Source organism: Micrasema longulum, unplaced genomic scaffold (genome assembly GCF_059751315.1).
Source record: "Micrasema longulum isolate JH-2025_06_02 unplaced genomic scaffold, ASM5975131v1 h1tg002700l, whole genome shotgun sequence".
NCBI classification, from domain to species: domain Eukaryota; kingdom Metazoa; phylum Arthropoda; class Insecta; order Trichoptera; family Brachycentridae; genus Micrasema; species Micrasema longulum.
In genome coordinates, this window is record NW_028279833.1 from 42869 (window position 1) to 59984 (window position 17116).

At 31.0% G+C, this 17116-nt stretch overlaps 1 protein-coding gene across 1 annotated transcript in view; it reads left to right on the plus strand.

The window, feature by feature from the left end:
* LOC148271718 (neuroligin-3-like) overlaps positions 1-9207 on the plus strand; it is a 49164-nt gene extending 39957 nt beyond the window's left edge. Inside the window, exons 6-7 of the mRNA XM_088241020.1 lie at positions 458-631; positions 9052-9207. Coding sequence (XP_088097146.1) covers positions 458-631; positions 9052-9207 — 330 coding nt within the window. The remainder of the gene's footprint in view (positions 1-457; positions 632-9051) is intronic.
* Positions 9208-17116: the final 7909 nt, after the last annotated feature.

Sequence of the window (17116 nt, forward strand, 5' to 3'; positions counted from 1 at the left end):
AATCAACTCAATATGATTCTCGGCACTACACCTGTCAAAAAAAACGCGGAATATGCCTACTAAGACATACGTTTTTTTCCACAAAACACCAAGTATACCCTGAAGATGGTTCCTGCAACGGTAGCCAAAACGTTGGAACAAATCCAACTTCCACGGGACCACCCAAAAAATAATATTAATATTGATTTCATTGACCGTGAAAATCTACGCACCTAAGTCACTCGTTTATTGACAAAAAAACATTGCTCTTTAGTATGAGCGAATCCAATTAGAACTTCTACGGTCTTTAAAATAGTTTTCGGGTATGTGTAATGAGTGTTTTTACTAAAAGTCACATGGTGAAAGTAAAAATAAAAAGATAGATGCGTTTACTTCTATTGGGTATCTAAGGCTTTTTTTTTTAAATCCGTAGTACGTTATTGTTGGAAACAATATTAATGGTTTATTTTGATTTCAGCATCCAATCAACACACGAGATGCAGCAGTGGCGGCGCTGAGCGATGCACAATTCGTGGCTCCTCTGGTTCAAACTGGAGACTTTCTCAGTGTTACTAAGGGGACTAATGACGTAGGACCTAGAACATTCTTCTATGTTTTCGACTACCAGACAAAGGATGGAGATTATCCCCAGGTAAGACAAAAAATACCTATAAATTTAAAAAATATATATAACAAAAACAAAAGATCCAAATTCTACTTGCAATATTAAAAAAATGATATCTTTACGAAGGGACACCTAAAAAACACCGAATTAATGATGTCGTTGGCGTAGTTTTTTTCTTTGTTACTGTATTTTATTTATTAATGGACTTATTCAGTCCATTAGACAATGGCAAATACATTTTTTACAAACACATACAGGTGCAACTTAAATAAAATACAAATAAAGGAAGTTAAAACAAGGACAATTTTTTTTAAATTATATTTATTAACTCAAGACAAGGCTGAGTATTGACTCGGTAGATTTATGTAGTACTAAGTTCTGCTGATAGAATCATAATAGTGCTACCTTTTATCAGTAATAATTTGAAGAATCATTTGTAGAAAATGTTCTGTTTGGCTATTATGAATTTTTTTGTGACAGTCGTTTTGCGTGCTTGCCTTTTTGCAATGGATGATCAAGTGAGTGTACGGACGAGAAGTTTTATTTCCTACTTGGTAAATATTAAACTAAATTCGTTCAAATATTAATGGCGTACAAACATGATGCATCGGGGAAAACTTGACTGTTTGAGATGTTTTTCCGTTTTAAAAGAGGTGAAATGTCAATTGATGACCAATCCCTATGGACGTCCTTCGACGGCCCTATCCGACATGATTGTTGTTAAAATATACAAAATTATCCTAGTAAATCAATGACAGACCACCAAAAATGTTGTATGGCTACTTGAAGTGACGAAGAATTCAGCAAAACGACTTTAAGTGAAGATTTGGGGACGAAAAAGATGACTCCCTAATTTTCTCTTACAGAGTCCTCTTGATGCGCCAATTTTCATTCTAAAAAAGTATGACTGGTGTGAATTATCTCTCCTGCTCCCTCAATCTAGTCCCCTGTAATTTTTTTTATTCTTTTGTATAAAAATACACATAAAAGGATAGCGCTTCATTGACGTTGCTGAGATTAAGAAAAAAACGATGGAGCATCAAGGAAAATGAATAAAAAAAATATTCTCAATAATGGAATAAAATATTCCCAATAATGGCATTTAATATTGGAAAAAAAGTTAAGCTCCAATATAGAGTATTTGAGGGGCTGTTAAAAGTTTTGAAGTATAATTAAAAATTTATGAACAATATTAGTTTGGTTTCTTTTGGGAAATTTTCTCGTCATTTTTCAGAAGCTTTTGGAAGATAAAAACATTTATTGGAAGACGCATTATCGCTATTTAGATAATTTTGTAAAAAAACACGATGAAATCGATACTACATAAAACGACAAAAATGTTCATAAATGAGAGAAAGTTATTCTTCTCACGAACAAAAGTAATATTTACTAGCAGGTAAAAGTCAGCTTCGCCGAATCGGCTTTTCATGCATCGGTTAATTAGGATCTTGGATGCGCTACATAAGTTATCAAAATAAAACTTTGTTATTAGTGTTACACAATTTTATTATTTTACAAGAACACAACTATAGTTTCGGGAGAGCACTCGTCCCATCGACGGGTGATATAAAACTATGACATTGTTAACAGTACAGGAGTGCTCTCCCGAAACTATAGTTTTGTTCTTGTAAAATAATAAAATTGTGTAACTAATAACAAAGTTTTATTTTCATTATAATTTATAATAAAGTGTTACGAAGTGAATGCCGATTCAATTAAAAATATTATCCATTATACAAATTATAATCAATATTATTTAATCACTTTTGTATTTGTGAAGTTAAAGAGCTGAAACTCTTATTGATGTGGGTGAGATTCATCTCATTGAATTATTTCACCTCCATACTATGCAACGCCTGACTGTATTTTTTCAATTTTTATATTTCATCTTGGGCCAGGTGGATTTATCAACATTGTTTTAACATCAACAGATGAAGAATCTAAAGAATATAGGTGTAAAAATAAAGTGAAAATGGTGAATATTACACAGTGTGTAAAGCGGTCACTTAAACCAGCTACTGACAGGTCATGAGTCACTAGATGCCAATGAGAAAGAAAGCTTATGTAAAATGATATGTTATGTAGTATGTTGATATAAACAGCTCCCTAGGGGGTTAAATCCATTAATTACATGTTCAAATCGGTAGTTTGTAGAAAAAGGTAAATTTACACTTCGTGTTACGTTTTGTTAATAACTAAACACCTTTCTGCGTAGTAATACAGTGGTGGGGGCAAAATCCTCTTACTGAGAATGGGGATGGTTAAATATTTAAAAATTCTAACTCAAGCTGAATACACCCTTAAATAAGTAAGTAATTTCCTGAGTTGTTACTCAACCCGCTCTAAAAATGCGTATTTATAGGTTGACCTATATATTTTTTGTAAGTTTTTGTAATTCCAAGGTAATTGAAGGTAATGGGTAACATATATCGGGTTGTGGTCCTGTGGACTCGTGGACGTCGTGGACTCACGCATCAGAGGTCCGCGGTTCGAACCCCACTTTATCCCTGCTTGATTATCGTTTTTAAATAGAGATTTATTTACGGCTCGTTAAAAATAAAAAATGGGGTGATTAAAACAACTAAATAATACATTTTTCATATAAAAAATAAATTTTCTGATAGATTTATTACAATCCAAGAAAAATAAATATTTTTTACTTTTGAAATGAGTATAATTATTGTTTAATCAGCAAGTTTATGAAAATAAATAAAACAAAAACCATTTCTGTGCCGTTGAGTATTGCTATAGCAATTCCCAAAAGGCCATGAAATTTAAAGCAATTTTAAGAAACTCTTATTTGAACCGCTGCGCGCTGCGTTGTCATGTAGATAATTTAAATATGTAATCATTCCTATCCTAGTATTTCATCAAGCTTCTTAGAGATGTCTCCAAGTGTACGATATCTAAAATCATTCGGAATACTTTACCTCAACGCATAAAGCGCGCCAAGCGCTTATGGCATTTAACCGGTTATGTATATTTTTTTTAATAATTAAGAGGTTAAATCAAACGAATAAAAAAAAACAGTCTCAAAATGTGTGCAAAGGTTTGAAATTGTACAATGAGTTATCTAAAGAAATTATCACCATTTCCCTATCTTTTTAATGGTGCATAGGGCACTGTATTGGTAGTTCAATTGCAGCGAATCTAGACCATCTTAATCGCTGGAAACATATGGTGATCAGTCTTATGCTTCTGGTGTTAGTTTAGGAAAATTTATTTATTATAGCACCACCTTTACTATAACCCTCTTAGGGCCAGAGTATTTATTTTTTTGCATTTATAAATTCTATTAATTTTTAAACTATTTTCAATATTTTTTTAAGCTTGCATAGTTTACAAAAAACACATTTCCTTCAGGAATAACATGTAAAATGAGGGTGTAAAATAAAGGTAAAGAGTACAAAAGGCATACATAACTGTTTTATATAAAGTAAATAAAAATATACAATTTTTTTTAAAAATTTACACATTTACAAAAATAGAAATATATATGTATTTGATATTGTGAAGTTTTTTTTAAATTATAAAATAATTAAGAAAACAATAGTTTAAAAACACAAACGTCAGAACAAGCATGGGCTACCGACATAAAAAATATATTGTTTTGTTAGGGAACTTATTTTGTTTCTGAGACTTTTTAAAAACGAATACAGGTTTACTCAATATATACTAATTTTAGCAAAGCCTTTGATAAGGTATGTCTAAAAATTCTTGAGCATAAATTATCTAGTTTGAGTATAAGTGGATCTATGCTAAATTGGTTCACTAGTTATTTAACCGGTAGAAGAATACTTACTGTTGGTGATATTCAGTCCTATTCCTTCTTAGCAACAAATGGTGTTCCGCAAGGATCCCACTTGGGTCCAATACTGTTTATTATCTTTGTAAATAATACAATAGACATATTCAATGATTTTGAGGTATTGACTCTTCAGTGTTCAACTAATAAGCTGCAACTAAACATTAAAAAATGTCAGGTTAAGTAATTTTTTAGAATAAATAATCCTATCATATTTGATAATTTGATTGAAAGCAACAAATTTGTATCTGTTTCTAAAGTGCGAAATCTAGGTATCATTTTTGATCAAAAGTAGTATTTCATCAGTCACATAAACTGCATAGCCAATTAATCATCAAAAATGTTAGAATTCATTTTGCGAGTTACAAAGAACTTTAAAAATACTAAAACTTTGAAATTGATGTATATAGCTTTAGTTAGGAGCCAGTTGGAATACAACTCAACTATATGGACTCCGTATTATAGTTCACATCAATATACTCTTAAAAGAGTTAAAAATAAATTTTTAACCTATGTTAATTTTAAACTTGGAATCAGGTGTGAATTTATTAACTTTGATTTTTATTAAATACTTTGACCTTGTTTAAACTAACTGAAAGTAGAAAAATTATAGATTTATTGAATTTATTTAAGATTGTCAACATTACATGGGACTGTCCAAATCTATTACAACTTTTCTAACACAAACAAAATTATTATATTAAAACGCTTTCAAGAAAGGAAAAAGTGGTACATCTAAGACTAAGGGAGAAAAGGTCGTATAAATCACATGCTACGCGGACGATGCAACTACAGTCGTAGAATTAGAAAATTATTTACAACGTATGTTACACAAGTTTCATCTAGCATTTCAGAAATTTAAAATGAGCATTTATTTACTTTTAAGCAATTAATTATACATTAATGAGACATAAATCCCAAATCCATTGGACCAAAAGTTCTGTGTTGAGTTGAGACAAGTAATTAGTTAACACAGACATTCGAGTATATCACCATAAATATTAAATAGGATCAGAAATATAAAATGATTTTAAAATATAAATACATGAAAAATCATTTAGTAAACAGCAAACTCAAACATTCGGAAAATCATCAAGAAGTTTAAAATCTTTCCTACTAAGGAATATCCAGTCCCGAACTCCACACTTGAAAAAATTTTTTGTCCTTGAGAGCTTAATACGGTCTTCAGTCTTTTTATTATCTTAGTAAGTTTTCTTTCAATATTTTATCATAAAAAATATTATCCTTATTATTGAAAGTTAGTGGTATCCAAGTTTCTGACGTCACTGCGACCTGCAAAGATATATTATGACTGATCTTTGCAAATAGTTCTTGCTCTTCATGCCCAGGTCTAAAAAAAGCCTAGCTAGCTACTGTGTGAAAGGCGAGATTTCTCATTTCGCTAAATCTTCTCTCCTAAACCCAAATCTGTATCGTACTATTACGTGGAGAACGAGCTCTTAGGCATCTTTAGGTTTGATTAGTAACCCTAGAAGATCAAGCTTCTTTTAGTATGTAAAGCATCATGTTAACTTAGAATGTTTAAAGGTGTTTCCTCATCTGCACTGCAGAACCTACGTTTAGAAGTTTCAGAAAGGTTCATTTTGCAAGGTTTTGGTTTTTCTATCCACCCATTATATCGATATGCCTTTGATGATTAATACTCTGACCTCTGAATGTTTTTTAATTATTTTTTTTATTTATTTATTTTTGTTTTAAACAATACATTCAGAATAACAACAAATAACAAGACCAATGATGGGTTTAATACAGGAACAAAAATATAAAAAACAAATCGTACAGTATACTAGGGGTGAAAAAAAGTGGGATGTAAAAATAGGGAAGGAAGAGAAGAAGGACGAAGAAACAGTTAGTAAACATAAAACAATCAAAAAAGAAATACAAATTAACATAAATGTACACAAACAACCTACACACATATACACAAACACACACACAAATATATCCATATATACAGGGTGTTATTTAAACCCTGTCACATCCGAAACCACGATGATCAGTATGAGCAAGAAGTCATATTGGCACATTGAAATATTGTTTAGAACGAATAAAATTTACAAAAAAAAAAAAACAAATGGTTTCTTACTTCTGCAGAGGAGAAACGTAGGGGAGTCTGATACACCGTCAACAGCGCAGCTGCGCCCCCCTCGTTTCTCCCCTGCTGAAATAAGCAACAATTTGTTTTGTTAAATATTTTATTTTTTTGAATTCTTAGTCCTAAGTTTTTTTTTATGCCAATATGTATTCTTGCCCATACTGACCATAGTGGTTTTGAATGTGACAGTGTTTAAAAAACACCCTGTGTATTCATATGTACACATACATATCTACACATACACACATAAACATATACGCAGACACAAATGCACATACTTATTTATATGTAAATTTGTATGACTAAAGCTTACGAAAGTGCGATTTTTTATCCTTATTTATCATGTTTTTTTATGTTACGTTCATTTGTATTAACTCTCAATATATGAACACAAAAAACCATTTTATAAAATAAAAATAAAACATATGTTTCAACCATTTAGTTTGTACTGCCTTGGAAATTGTGTTTTCCCCCCTCCAAGTTAACTTCATATTGTGTTTTGATAGGCGGTACAGGGGTAAAGCAAATGTATGTTTCACATACCTATTCAAAAACGTAATTTACAAATATGATTTTAGAGTACCTGCCTATGTTTGGAGCGAAGTACCAAATAGAATGTACAAATTACAAAATTAATGGTACCGCTCACGTACAAGTTTCCTACCCCTGTCTTAAAAGCTCGCGTACCGAAGGGTAGCTATAGAACATTGTACGTAGCCTACATTAACCCCAAACATATTCTGCTCTAGAACCTACATACATTCAACTACAATATGTGAGATTACTCTAAGTCCTAAGTGCTTCCTAAGTATGCCCGCCTTTCCCGACATGAATGGCACTGAAATATTTGTGTATTTTCTGAATTTTTTAAGCGGTGCAACGTCTTTAAGAAATGTTTCGAGACACCTTTTTTTCAGTATAAAGAACATTTATTTGTGTTTTTGATACATTATTTCCCGTCTGGCATATATTTTTGTTCAGTTTGAGTTGATGGAGGTTCGTGCAATTTTCGCGTTGAGTTGACTGACATTTGAAACGATACGTATTCAAATATCGTTTTTTTTGGTTTGAAAAATGATTATCACGAATTAAATTTAAGAATATTATTCGTTATAAATCATTTGCAAAAATGAGTTTTGATTTGACGTAATATTTAAAAAAAACAAATGCGTTTATGGAAAGTAAACTTAATTATTTTAATAGGAGAAATATTTGCTTTTAGTTGAAATATATTTATTTATACTCATAAGATCAAAAAAATAAATATTTGAATTGATTCAATACCAATCTATTATTTAAAAATATTTTTTTTTGTATAAAAACATATATAATATCACATTGTGTTCTTTTTACACTCATTGACAGTGTAAAAAATATATATGTGTCCAGTAAAAAACAAAATATACAATGTATAGTTATTTACGTTATCCATGTATATTCTCAAACGTAATGGAAAAATGTGTGCTGGTGGTTGTAGCCATTTCAATAAATATGGCGGCGATCTTTACTAAATAAAAGATCTTGATAACAGTGGACTGTATACAATTTATTTTAAAGCACAGTGCGCTCCGTGACGACCGAAGACTTCAAGAAAAAACGAAACAGAGAGAGATTATAACCCTTGTGCTATCTTTATATACTATGCCATTAGTACCCACCAGAGTAACAATACTCTAGTGTGGCATGCACCAAAATCAGTAAGAATTTAAATTAAGATCTATTAAACAAAAAACTTAACACGTAAAAAATAAAAAATTCATAGTAAGGGTCCTTGGCACGGAATACTTCAATGAGAATACGTTGTTTTTATTGTGTAAAATTATACACACGGTTTTTCAGCTCTAGACTGCAAAACTTCAGAGAAACATTTCTCATGGTAAGCTATAAAAAAAATCATTAATTTTGTTTTCCAAAAAGACATTTAAAATTATTTTTTTAAAAATTAATGTTCTAAAATTAAAGGTAATTTTTAATTTCTCGGACAAACATCTCTTACGTAAACGCCTACCCCTCCTTGACAAAAAAAAATTGCGATAAAAACGTATTTGACCAACGAAGCGATACGCACCAGACGCGGACAAGGGAAGTGGCTGGGTAGGAGAGGGGTGGGGTTTGTGGAGGGACTGCTTGTTTGAGAAATAAAATGTTTATACCATTCTAAGATCACGATTTTTTTATTTTTTTAAAAATTACTTTTTGTAAAAAAATTTTTAGGATTTTTTTTAAAGCTTACCATGAGGAACGTTCCTCTGAAGTTTCGCAGTCTGTCCTCAAAAAACCGTGTTTCATTATTGCAAGAACAATTTTAAAAAAACACATGTAATTCAATGTTCAAAAATTCAAAATGCGATTAAATACGGGATTATAATTTTAATACTTTTTTGATATAAAAAAATATAACGCATAATAAAACAGTACTAACACAATATACGATACGAGAATAAGAGTGTAATTCAATGACTATGCCAATTTTTAAAACGACTTAAAAATGTTCTAATTTTAAACATACGTTTTCGTTTTTTTTAGCGGATGGGGTCCGTCCATGGCGAAGAACTTCCCTACCTGTTTGGAGCACCTTTAGTAGAAGGATTCAACCATTTCCCTAAGAACTACACCAAATCTGAGATCGCCCTCTGCGAGACCTATATCTCTTTCCTGTCAAACTTTGCACGTACTGGGTAAGTTCAATATTTACATCTATTCTTAGGTTCAGAGCAAGAAAAATGTGGCTTTTATTCGACAGAGAATACTCAAACTTCAAATAAGGTTAAAATATTCAAGAAAATTTGAGATATGTAGGTACGTTTGTAGTTTTTAAAACATTATTTTACCTTATGAGAACGGCGTTTATTTGTTTATTTTATTATTTTTAATACATATTACAATTCGTTACCCACTAAGTCTTAAGACTTGTGGGTAGAACACATTTTTTTAAAGACAAGTTTTTTAACATTTTTTTAATTCACCATACATATTTATTTATTACCGTTTATTAAGTATTTACAAGAAATTTTAGACTATACAAAGCATGAAAAATACATTTTTCAATTATTTTTTTTTCAATTGAAGATTTTCCATGTTAATGATGGTTTGTGAGAGATCATTGAACAACCTTGGAATAACGCAATTGAATCTTCATTTTCCGAAGTAATTTGTAATTCGGGGATTGACCAGGGAACCCTTAGTTTTAAATCTAGTTTTGTGAGCATGGGGAAGTCTTTTTTTATATTCAGGATCAAAAAATTTATCTACATTTAATTTGTAGTCACAAAGTTGTTTTACCGGCAGGACATGACAGAATAAAAAAAAAATATACACCTTAGTTTATATGTTTTGCCTCACTGGTTATGCTATTCGGCACAATCCCTTTTAACATTCTCACCTGAATACCATGAATTTTACCCAGATGAGACAGGAAGGGGAGACCCCAGACACGCACTCCGATATGTATAACTGATTCAATAAGCGAGGTATATATAACGTATCTTAACGTATTAAAAGGTAGTATACTTTTGATTTCATAAATGATTTTAAGCCAGTACCTTAATTTGTCGCAGATTACATCAATATGAACACTCCAACCAAAATAAAAATCAATACTTATGGTTATTTATTTTGTTCATTAACGCCCAAAAGGCATTTACAAAAAATAAAAATAAAATTTATGCTAACATACCTAATAATAAACACAGAATATACAGAAAAAATATGTGAAATTAGTTAGAAATAATATAAAAAAAAAGTTTTACAAAGTAAAAATTTATTAATAAAATAAATAAAACAATTTTGTTTTTAACCACTAATTTTTATTTTTTACCGACCGATTTCAAAGCAAACAAGCTTCTTTGTCGATGGTTTTTGAAAAATTTATCTATTCAAGGCTCGTGAGCCAATTTAATATTATGGTATAACATAAATATGGATCTACAATACTGTCTGATGATTACATGTGAGGGGGGAAGGAAATGAAGAAGGTACCACAAACACGCGTATCTCGGATCTAAAACGGTTAGCTAGCTCGGAATTATGGAACGATCTCACCGTGACATGATGTCCGAGGAATTCTGATGACCAAGGCGACCTTGCCTGGTTGTAGGGAAGCCAGTAAACGGCCTCGTGTTAAGCACGTGGGTTGAAAGAGATGTTGTCAAGACTGCAACATGTGGGAATTGGCTGGTTTGGAAAATATCTCTTCCCTAGGTCCTTTACTAGGTCCTCCAGGAGCTATTGGGGTTGCCAATACGCTTTTCGGGCCCCGGATGGGTCCGATAACGTGCGATGGACGGATATGATGGCCACGCGTCGCGCGGACAAAGGGAAACAGCCCATAAGGTGCTAGAAATCCCGTGATGAAGCCAGAGTTTGCCGGGGAGCCCTTTGGGACACGGATGGGGCGGATAACGAAAGATGCAGACCAGCGCGGCCCGTACTTCGTCGCGCGATCAAGTGGGCGCGGAATATAGCTACATCTTCCGGCCGATGCTCTTGTTAAAAAGCTATGCTCAACTCGTGATACACGACGCGGTATATATCAAACTTCATTACTTTATAACGCACGTCGAAAAATAGAGATGACGCGATTTTATCGTTTAACGCGGTTCCGGAAGCATGGTGTTCCGGGGTCCGCGGAGCTCACGGGCAGTAGGAAAGAACGTCTTTCTCCTATCAAAGCTAGGCTAATGGATCAGTGAAGTTTCCATATTATATTAAATGCCTAGGTTATCAATTAACTATTTTTATTACTTCGAGTACAAAAGTATTATATGGGGAAGAAAACTTAACTGAAAGAACCTTAAAAATTAAGTAAAAATTAAAATTAATAATAACATCAAATGAAAAACATGCTAAAAATTGGTCATTGGTTATAAGAAGTATCACTTGTTTTTCATTTCCTTCATAAGAATTAAAATAGCATACACTACGAAATTTGTTAAAAATCAAAAGTTTATTTTTAAAAGGGTGCTACAAAAAAGGTTGTAGATACCCACCCCTAGGTGTTAGCATTTTCTGCTGATTCGAGGAAAAACCTTTACCGGAAATGTTTATAAGATAAATTTGGTAATTAAATTTCAAGAAACCTAATAAAGTTTTGTTAAGCCTTTCGAAAACACAAGTGACAAGCTTGGCATTTGCAAATGTGTCATAACTTATTTTAATAATAAGAGTTGGTTAATACGTACATTCATGTTTGAAACATTATTTTCTTAATTTAAAAAAAACTGAAGTTTTAAATGTGTAAGAATAGTTAAATTCAGCACATTACTTAAATAATTTCAATCTGATGGATAAATAATAAAAATTATATTTGTAATCCAACAGTTTGAGGCTAGGTCACAAACAGCAGGATAGACAAAGTAAGAGTTGTATAAGTGCAACTGATGAGCTTTAGCGTTTTAATAATGCGTCCAAATCAGGACCATCGAATAAAAACACCAAATCAAGACATCATTTGGCTTTAAGCGGAGATTTAAAGTATTAAAAAAAATATTATTTCAGCTAATTAAAAATAACATGACAAGTGAACTGTTTTTGGCGTATGGGTGATTATTTGAATTTGACTTACAGGAAAATAATGTTGCGTGTATAAAAAGAAAACTATAAAAGTAATATATATATATTATGTGGAATTTAGTTAACTAATTTTATGACGTTATTACTTTAGTAATTTATTTTATTTTAATAAAGATTCGAATATAATATATAACGAAAGATGAAGACAAAAAAAAGCAATCTAGCAATGTTAAATGAACGCAAAAAAAATTGCGTTTAAGATAAATGTCGTTAGTTGTGTCGTTTCGGTCGACCAGTAACAACGTTGAACGGAGCGAGTCTGATTTACGTTTCCGTTTCGCCGGAGTTGGTGCCTTGTTGTAAGGTTGGTAAATTGGTGGGCCTGGTACTTGGTATTGCCAGTACCCATTCGTGAAATACCTACAAAATATTACGTACTTAATCACAAAATTAAACTTTTTCAGTATTTTTCACCAAATATTTGGTTTTATATGTTTTCAGCATCTAAATCACAAAAGCCGCTGTTGTCGGTAATAATCAAAGCGATAAAAGTTCCTCTCCGCGATTGTTTATCGTTTTACTAATCGAAACGCGCAGAACATACGAAACTCTACTTGCGTTGACTTTGATGTTTGGCTACGTGACCCCGATAAACTAATCTTTACAATGCTTATGAGCAAGTTTATTATTGCGGTTCGCTTTCATCGAGCCAGGTGGAATTTCTAAAGGACTTTTTCGACGTCGATAAATATCTGCGATTGTACTACAGGTGTTCCCTAGTAGGTGAAATAATTCAGATAAATCTAAATTAGATAAGAAAAACTTTTTTCTCTTAAAAATTCAATAGATGGAAAATTACAGAATGACCATCATCATTTTACTATCCAAACCCAATGGTGCATGTTGCCGTTAGTTACAATAATAAACAATAATATCTTATTTTATATCTAATTCTTTACATTTTATATATTTTTGAGACTTGTGCAATAATATTTACACACATGTTCACCCTCATTCCATTATAACACCCACCCTCTCACATAAACACACTTATATGTATTGTACGAGTATTTCATGTATTTCTGTGGATATCGGCCATTGGTTTTATTCTATGTATATTTTATTTGTTGTATTTTTTATATGTATAACTGTTGATGTCCCCAATAATTAAAATACAAGGTAAATGAGGTGAAAACACTGCAATATTCTAATCTAAAAACTTCAAGGTACCTGGACGAATGACTCGTCAAGTACCTCCGTTTAGTTGCAACAATTCGCGAACCGTATACTCGTATAGTGCTATTCTGATTCGACCCCATATTCTTGGCAATAACTATTCCAACGTTACTGATATTTTTCACATAAAGTATATTTATTTATTTTCAGTTCACAAACAGTAAAAGATATCACAATCTAAATACAATTTATAAAATAAAAAATTATTACACTAAACATCTTTCACCAATTATATGTGGAACATCAATAGTCACAAAAGAAAAATTAAAAATTGTATATAGACCAAAATTTAGTTTTCATTATACGTTATTAAAGCAATTCATTAGAGTTTATATAAGATTAATTTTAATGAAATTTAATTTAAGATAGATGCAATTTATGTAAAAAAATATAATTTTACTAGATTATTAATAAAGTCTCGTAGAAAGTAATAAGTTTTTTTTAATGTTTAAAATACCTTATTATAATAATAGTCACAATAAAATAACATAAAAAAAAAACAATGCGTAATCTTATTTAGTGTATTCGGTTTTATTATTGTTGTACATGTTAGTTAGGGTGAGTATAAATATTTAGGGTGCGTGAGGGTGTGTGTATATGTGTATGGGTGTGTGAGTATTATGTGCATGCGAGAGTGTGTAGTGAATATAAGTGACTTATTGATCAAAGATTATAAAAAATATCTGTTTTTTTTTTAAAACCTTAATGAGGAAACGAAGAAAAAAACTTAATAAGAATATAGCTTAAATAAATCCACTCTATTTAATAATTTGAAAGATGATAAAGTGATTTCTATGTTAACTTTTGTATTTGTACTATTATGTACCATATTAACGTGCATACTTATTTTTTAAATGAATTTAATTGAACAATGTTTAGGTATGCCCAAATGCTTGCAGACTGGCTGGATTTCCTCCCTAGGGAGTTGCTCATATTTAAATTTATTTCAACGGACAGGGAAAACCTTTTTTGAGAAGGGAATATGAAAGTCTAGGCATTTACAGGGCTTATGACCTGTCGTTGGCTGGTTTAAGTGGCCACTCTACACACTGATAAAGGTTTCAGCTCTTTTACTTCACAAAAGTCAACAGATGGAAGAGTTGAGAAAATGTGGATGTTCAAACATGGGCAGAATGGTGAATGTTACACAGTGTGTAAAGTGGCCACTAAACCAGTCAATGACAGGTCATAAGCCCTGTAAATGCCTTGACTTCCATACTCCCTTCTCAAAAATGTTTTCCCTCTCCGTTGAAATAAATTTAAACTTTAATTGTCAATATTATCACCATTTAAAAAAAAAAATTTTTTGAGACAATTTTTTTTATTGAATTTAAAATAATTATATTTTGTACCTTTTAAAGAAAAATATATATAATTGATTTTGTTTTAAAGACAGATTTTATTTTTAGGCATAGGTAGAGATAAGTTTGATTAGAGTTTTGTACACTATTATTTGAGTATTTATCGTATAAGTTTGTACCGTTATTGTTTCTGAAGCGCGTAGTAGCAACGGTTGGCAGCCACTATTCTCATTCAGATTTGTTAACACTATTAATTATTACTATAATGAACACAAAATATTCAATCAAAAACACGCTTGATAAAAATAAATGAACTTTTTCTTAAGTGGTTGTTTTTTTCGCTCTAATTCAAAAGAGATTTTTTAAAACATTCAATATAATGTCAAGATTTCGAAAATCAATATTTTGTAAATTAAAAATGTTTTTGTGTAAGTTTCGCGAAAGCGCCAGCACTAGACAATCGACCTCATGATTTGATTAATGAAAATACATATTTATAAACCAGTGTTTTTAATCCATAGCTTAATACATATACATTATTATATTTTTAGTATTAAGAATTGCAGTGAAATTTTGACAAACGCAGAAGCATCCTGGGTATATTTTATAACCATATCAAATAACAAAGCAATAGTTTTCTATGTCACGCTCATAAGCGCGTCTGAGCGTGAGAGAGACAGATATTATTTTCATAATGCGTATGCCGTCCGATGTCAAACCATGAGTTTTTTCACAGATACTACATAATGCGTTTGTATAAGTGTTCAGAACGCGCCAGTTTAAAAAAAAATCACCAGTTAAGAGGTTGATCCCCTCAAAATGGTAGTTTTCCGCTATGAAGGTGTAAGAGATTATGCATATGGTTTGGGAGGCAATAATCAATTTGTTTTGTCCTGTCGAAATGAGTCCCATTTATAATAATAGTACGAGTAGATACTAGAATCAAAATAATACGTGCGCGATATTTATAAATTCAATTTTAAACAAAAAAATATTTAAATGGTTTTAATGCGCGTAACATTTTATAAAAAATGTCAGAATGAAAAATACGATTGCATTTTTAATGTTGGTTTGATTAAAAAAAAATAATTTTAAAAAACATTCATCACAAAAATAAAAATACGGTCTACATTTGCTGGAAATCATAAAGCATGACTTCACATATTTTCCATATTCACAGAAGGTTTACCCTTAAGGTAAATTAAATAAAATAACACGTGTAGTCTTTTAACCCATAAATGCTGAATATTTTTTGATTATTAACGCCCAAAGGACTTTACGAACACATCCGTTATAAACAATTTACATATATAAAATACATTTAAAATGAAAAACATATACACAAAAATACAAAAAAGACACTATATATTCAATTATTGTTCAAAATTCGAAAGAATATTTCTTACTATATTGGTAGTTCACATTTAATAAAAATAAAAGAAAAGATCTTCAAATTCATTTCAACAGAGAGGGAAACATTTTTGAGAAGGGAATATGGGAGTCTAGGCATTTACAGAGTTTATGACCTGTCATTGGCTGGTTTAAATGGCCACTTTACACACTATGTAACATTAACCATTCTGCCCATGTTTGAACATCCAGTCTTCCTCAACTCTTCCATCTGTTAACTTTTGTGAAGTAAAAGAGCTGAAACCTTTATCTCGTGGGTGAGATTCATCCGGCCGAACCAAATCACCTACTAGGCAACGCCTGAAAACAATTTGCCGATTTTTATATTTCTCATTTTACCAGGTAGTAATTCAACAATGTTTGAGTATGTACAAATGCTTGCAGACTAGCTGGATTTCCTCCCTAGGGAGTTGTTCATATTTAAATTCAATTTGAATTTGAAAAGATCTTTACTTGTCACGTATTATTTATTTAATATCGGATTTTAATATGTCCGAAAAAGATTGAAAAGATAATTTAGTCAGCGCGTTCGCCTACGATTCAAGAGGTCTGGGGTTCAATTCCCGGTATGGTTTTTTTTTTAAAAAAAAATTATTAATAAATTTTATAAAAGGAACACTTTTTAAAAAAATATATACATATCTACTTTTACACATCTAGTTAATGTTATCACTGTAACTCTCCAAAAAAGAGACAAATTCTTGTGCTCGGAGAGTGACTTACACTGTTGTAGTTGTTAATTGTTTATTATAAGAGTTTATATAATTTTAAATACGAGTACATGAGAAAAAAATAAAAACAAAGGATATATAAAGAAAAAACATAAAAGAATAATACATTCATACTAATTAAAATTTAATGTAGTTTTTACACGTGTTCAAAAAATTTCTTTGGAAATCTAAATACTTTAAATTTATTTATTGATATAATATTTATAATAGTTTTTAGTTAATTGGAAAGATTATTATAATTTTTTACACCTTTGAAAACAAAGCTATTAAAACCATGACTTGTGTGGAATTTAGGAAAATAAAATATTTATTTAAAGGGGTTTTTTCACACTAGAATATTCCATAGTCCCTTGTCTAAGTACCTAAAGCAAAAGACTGATTAGCTTACTTCCGAGATATTTT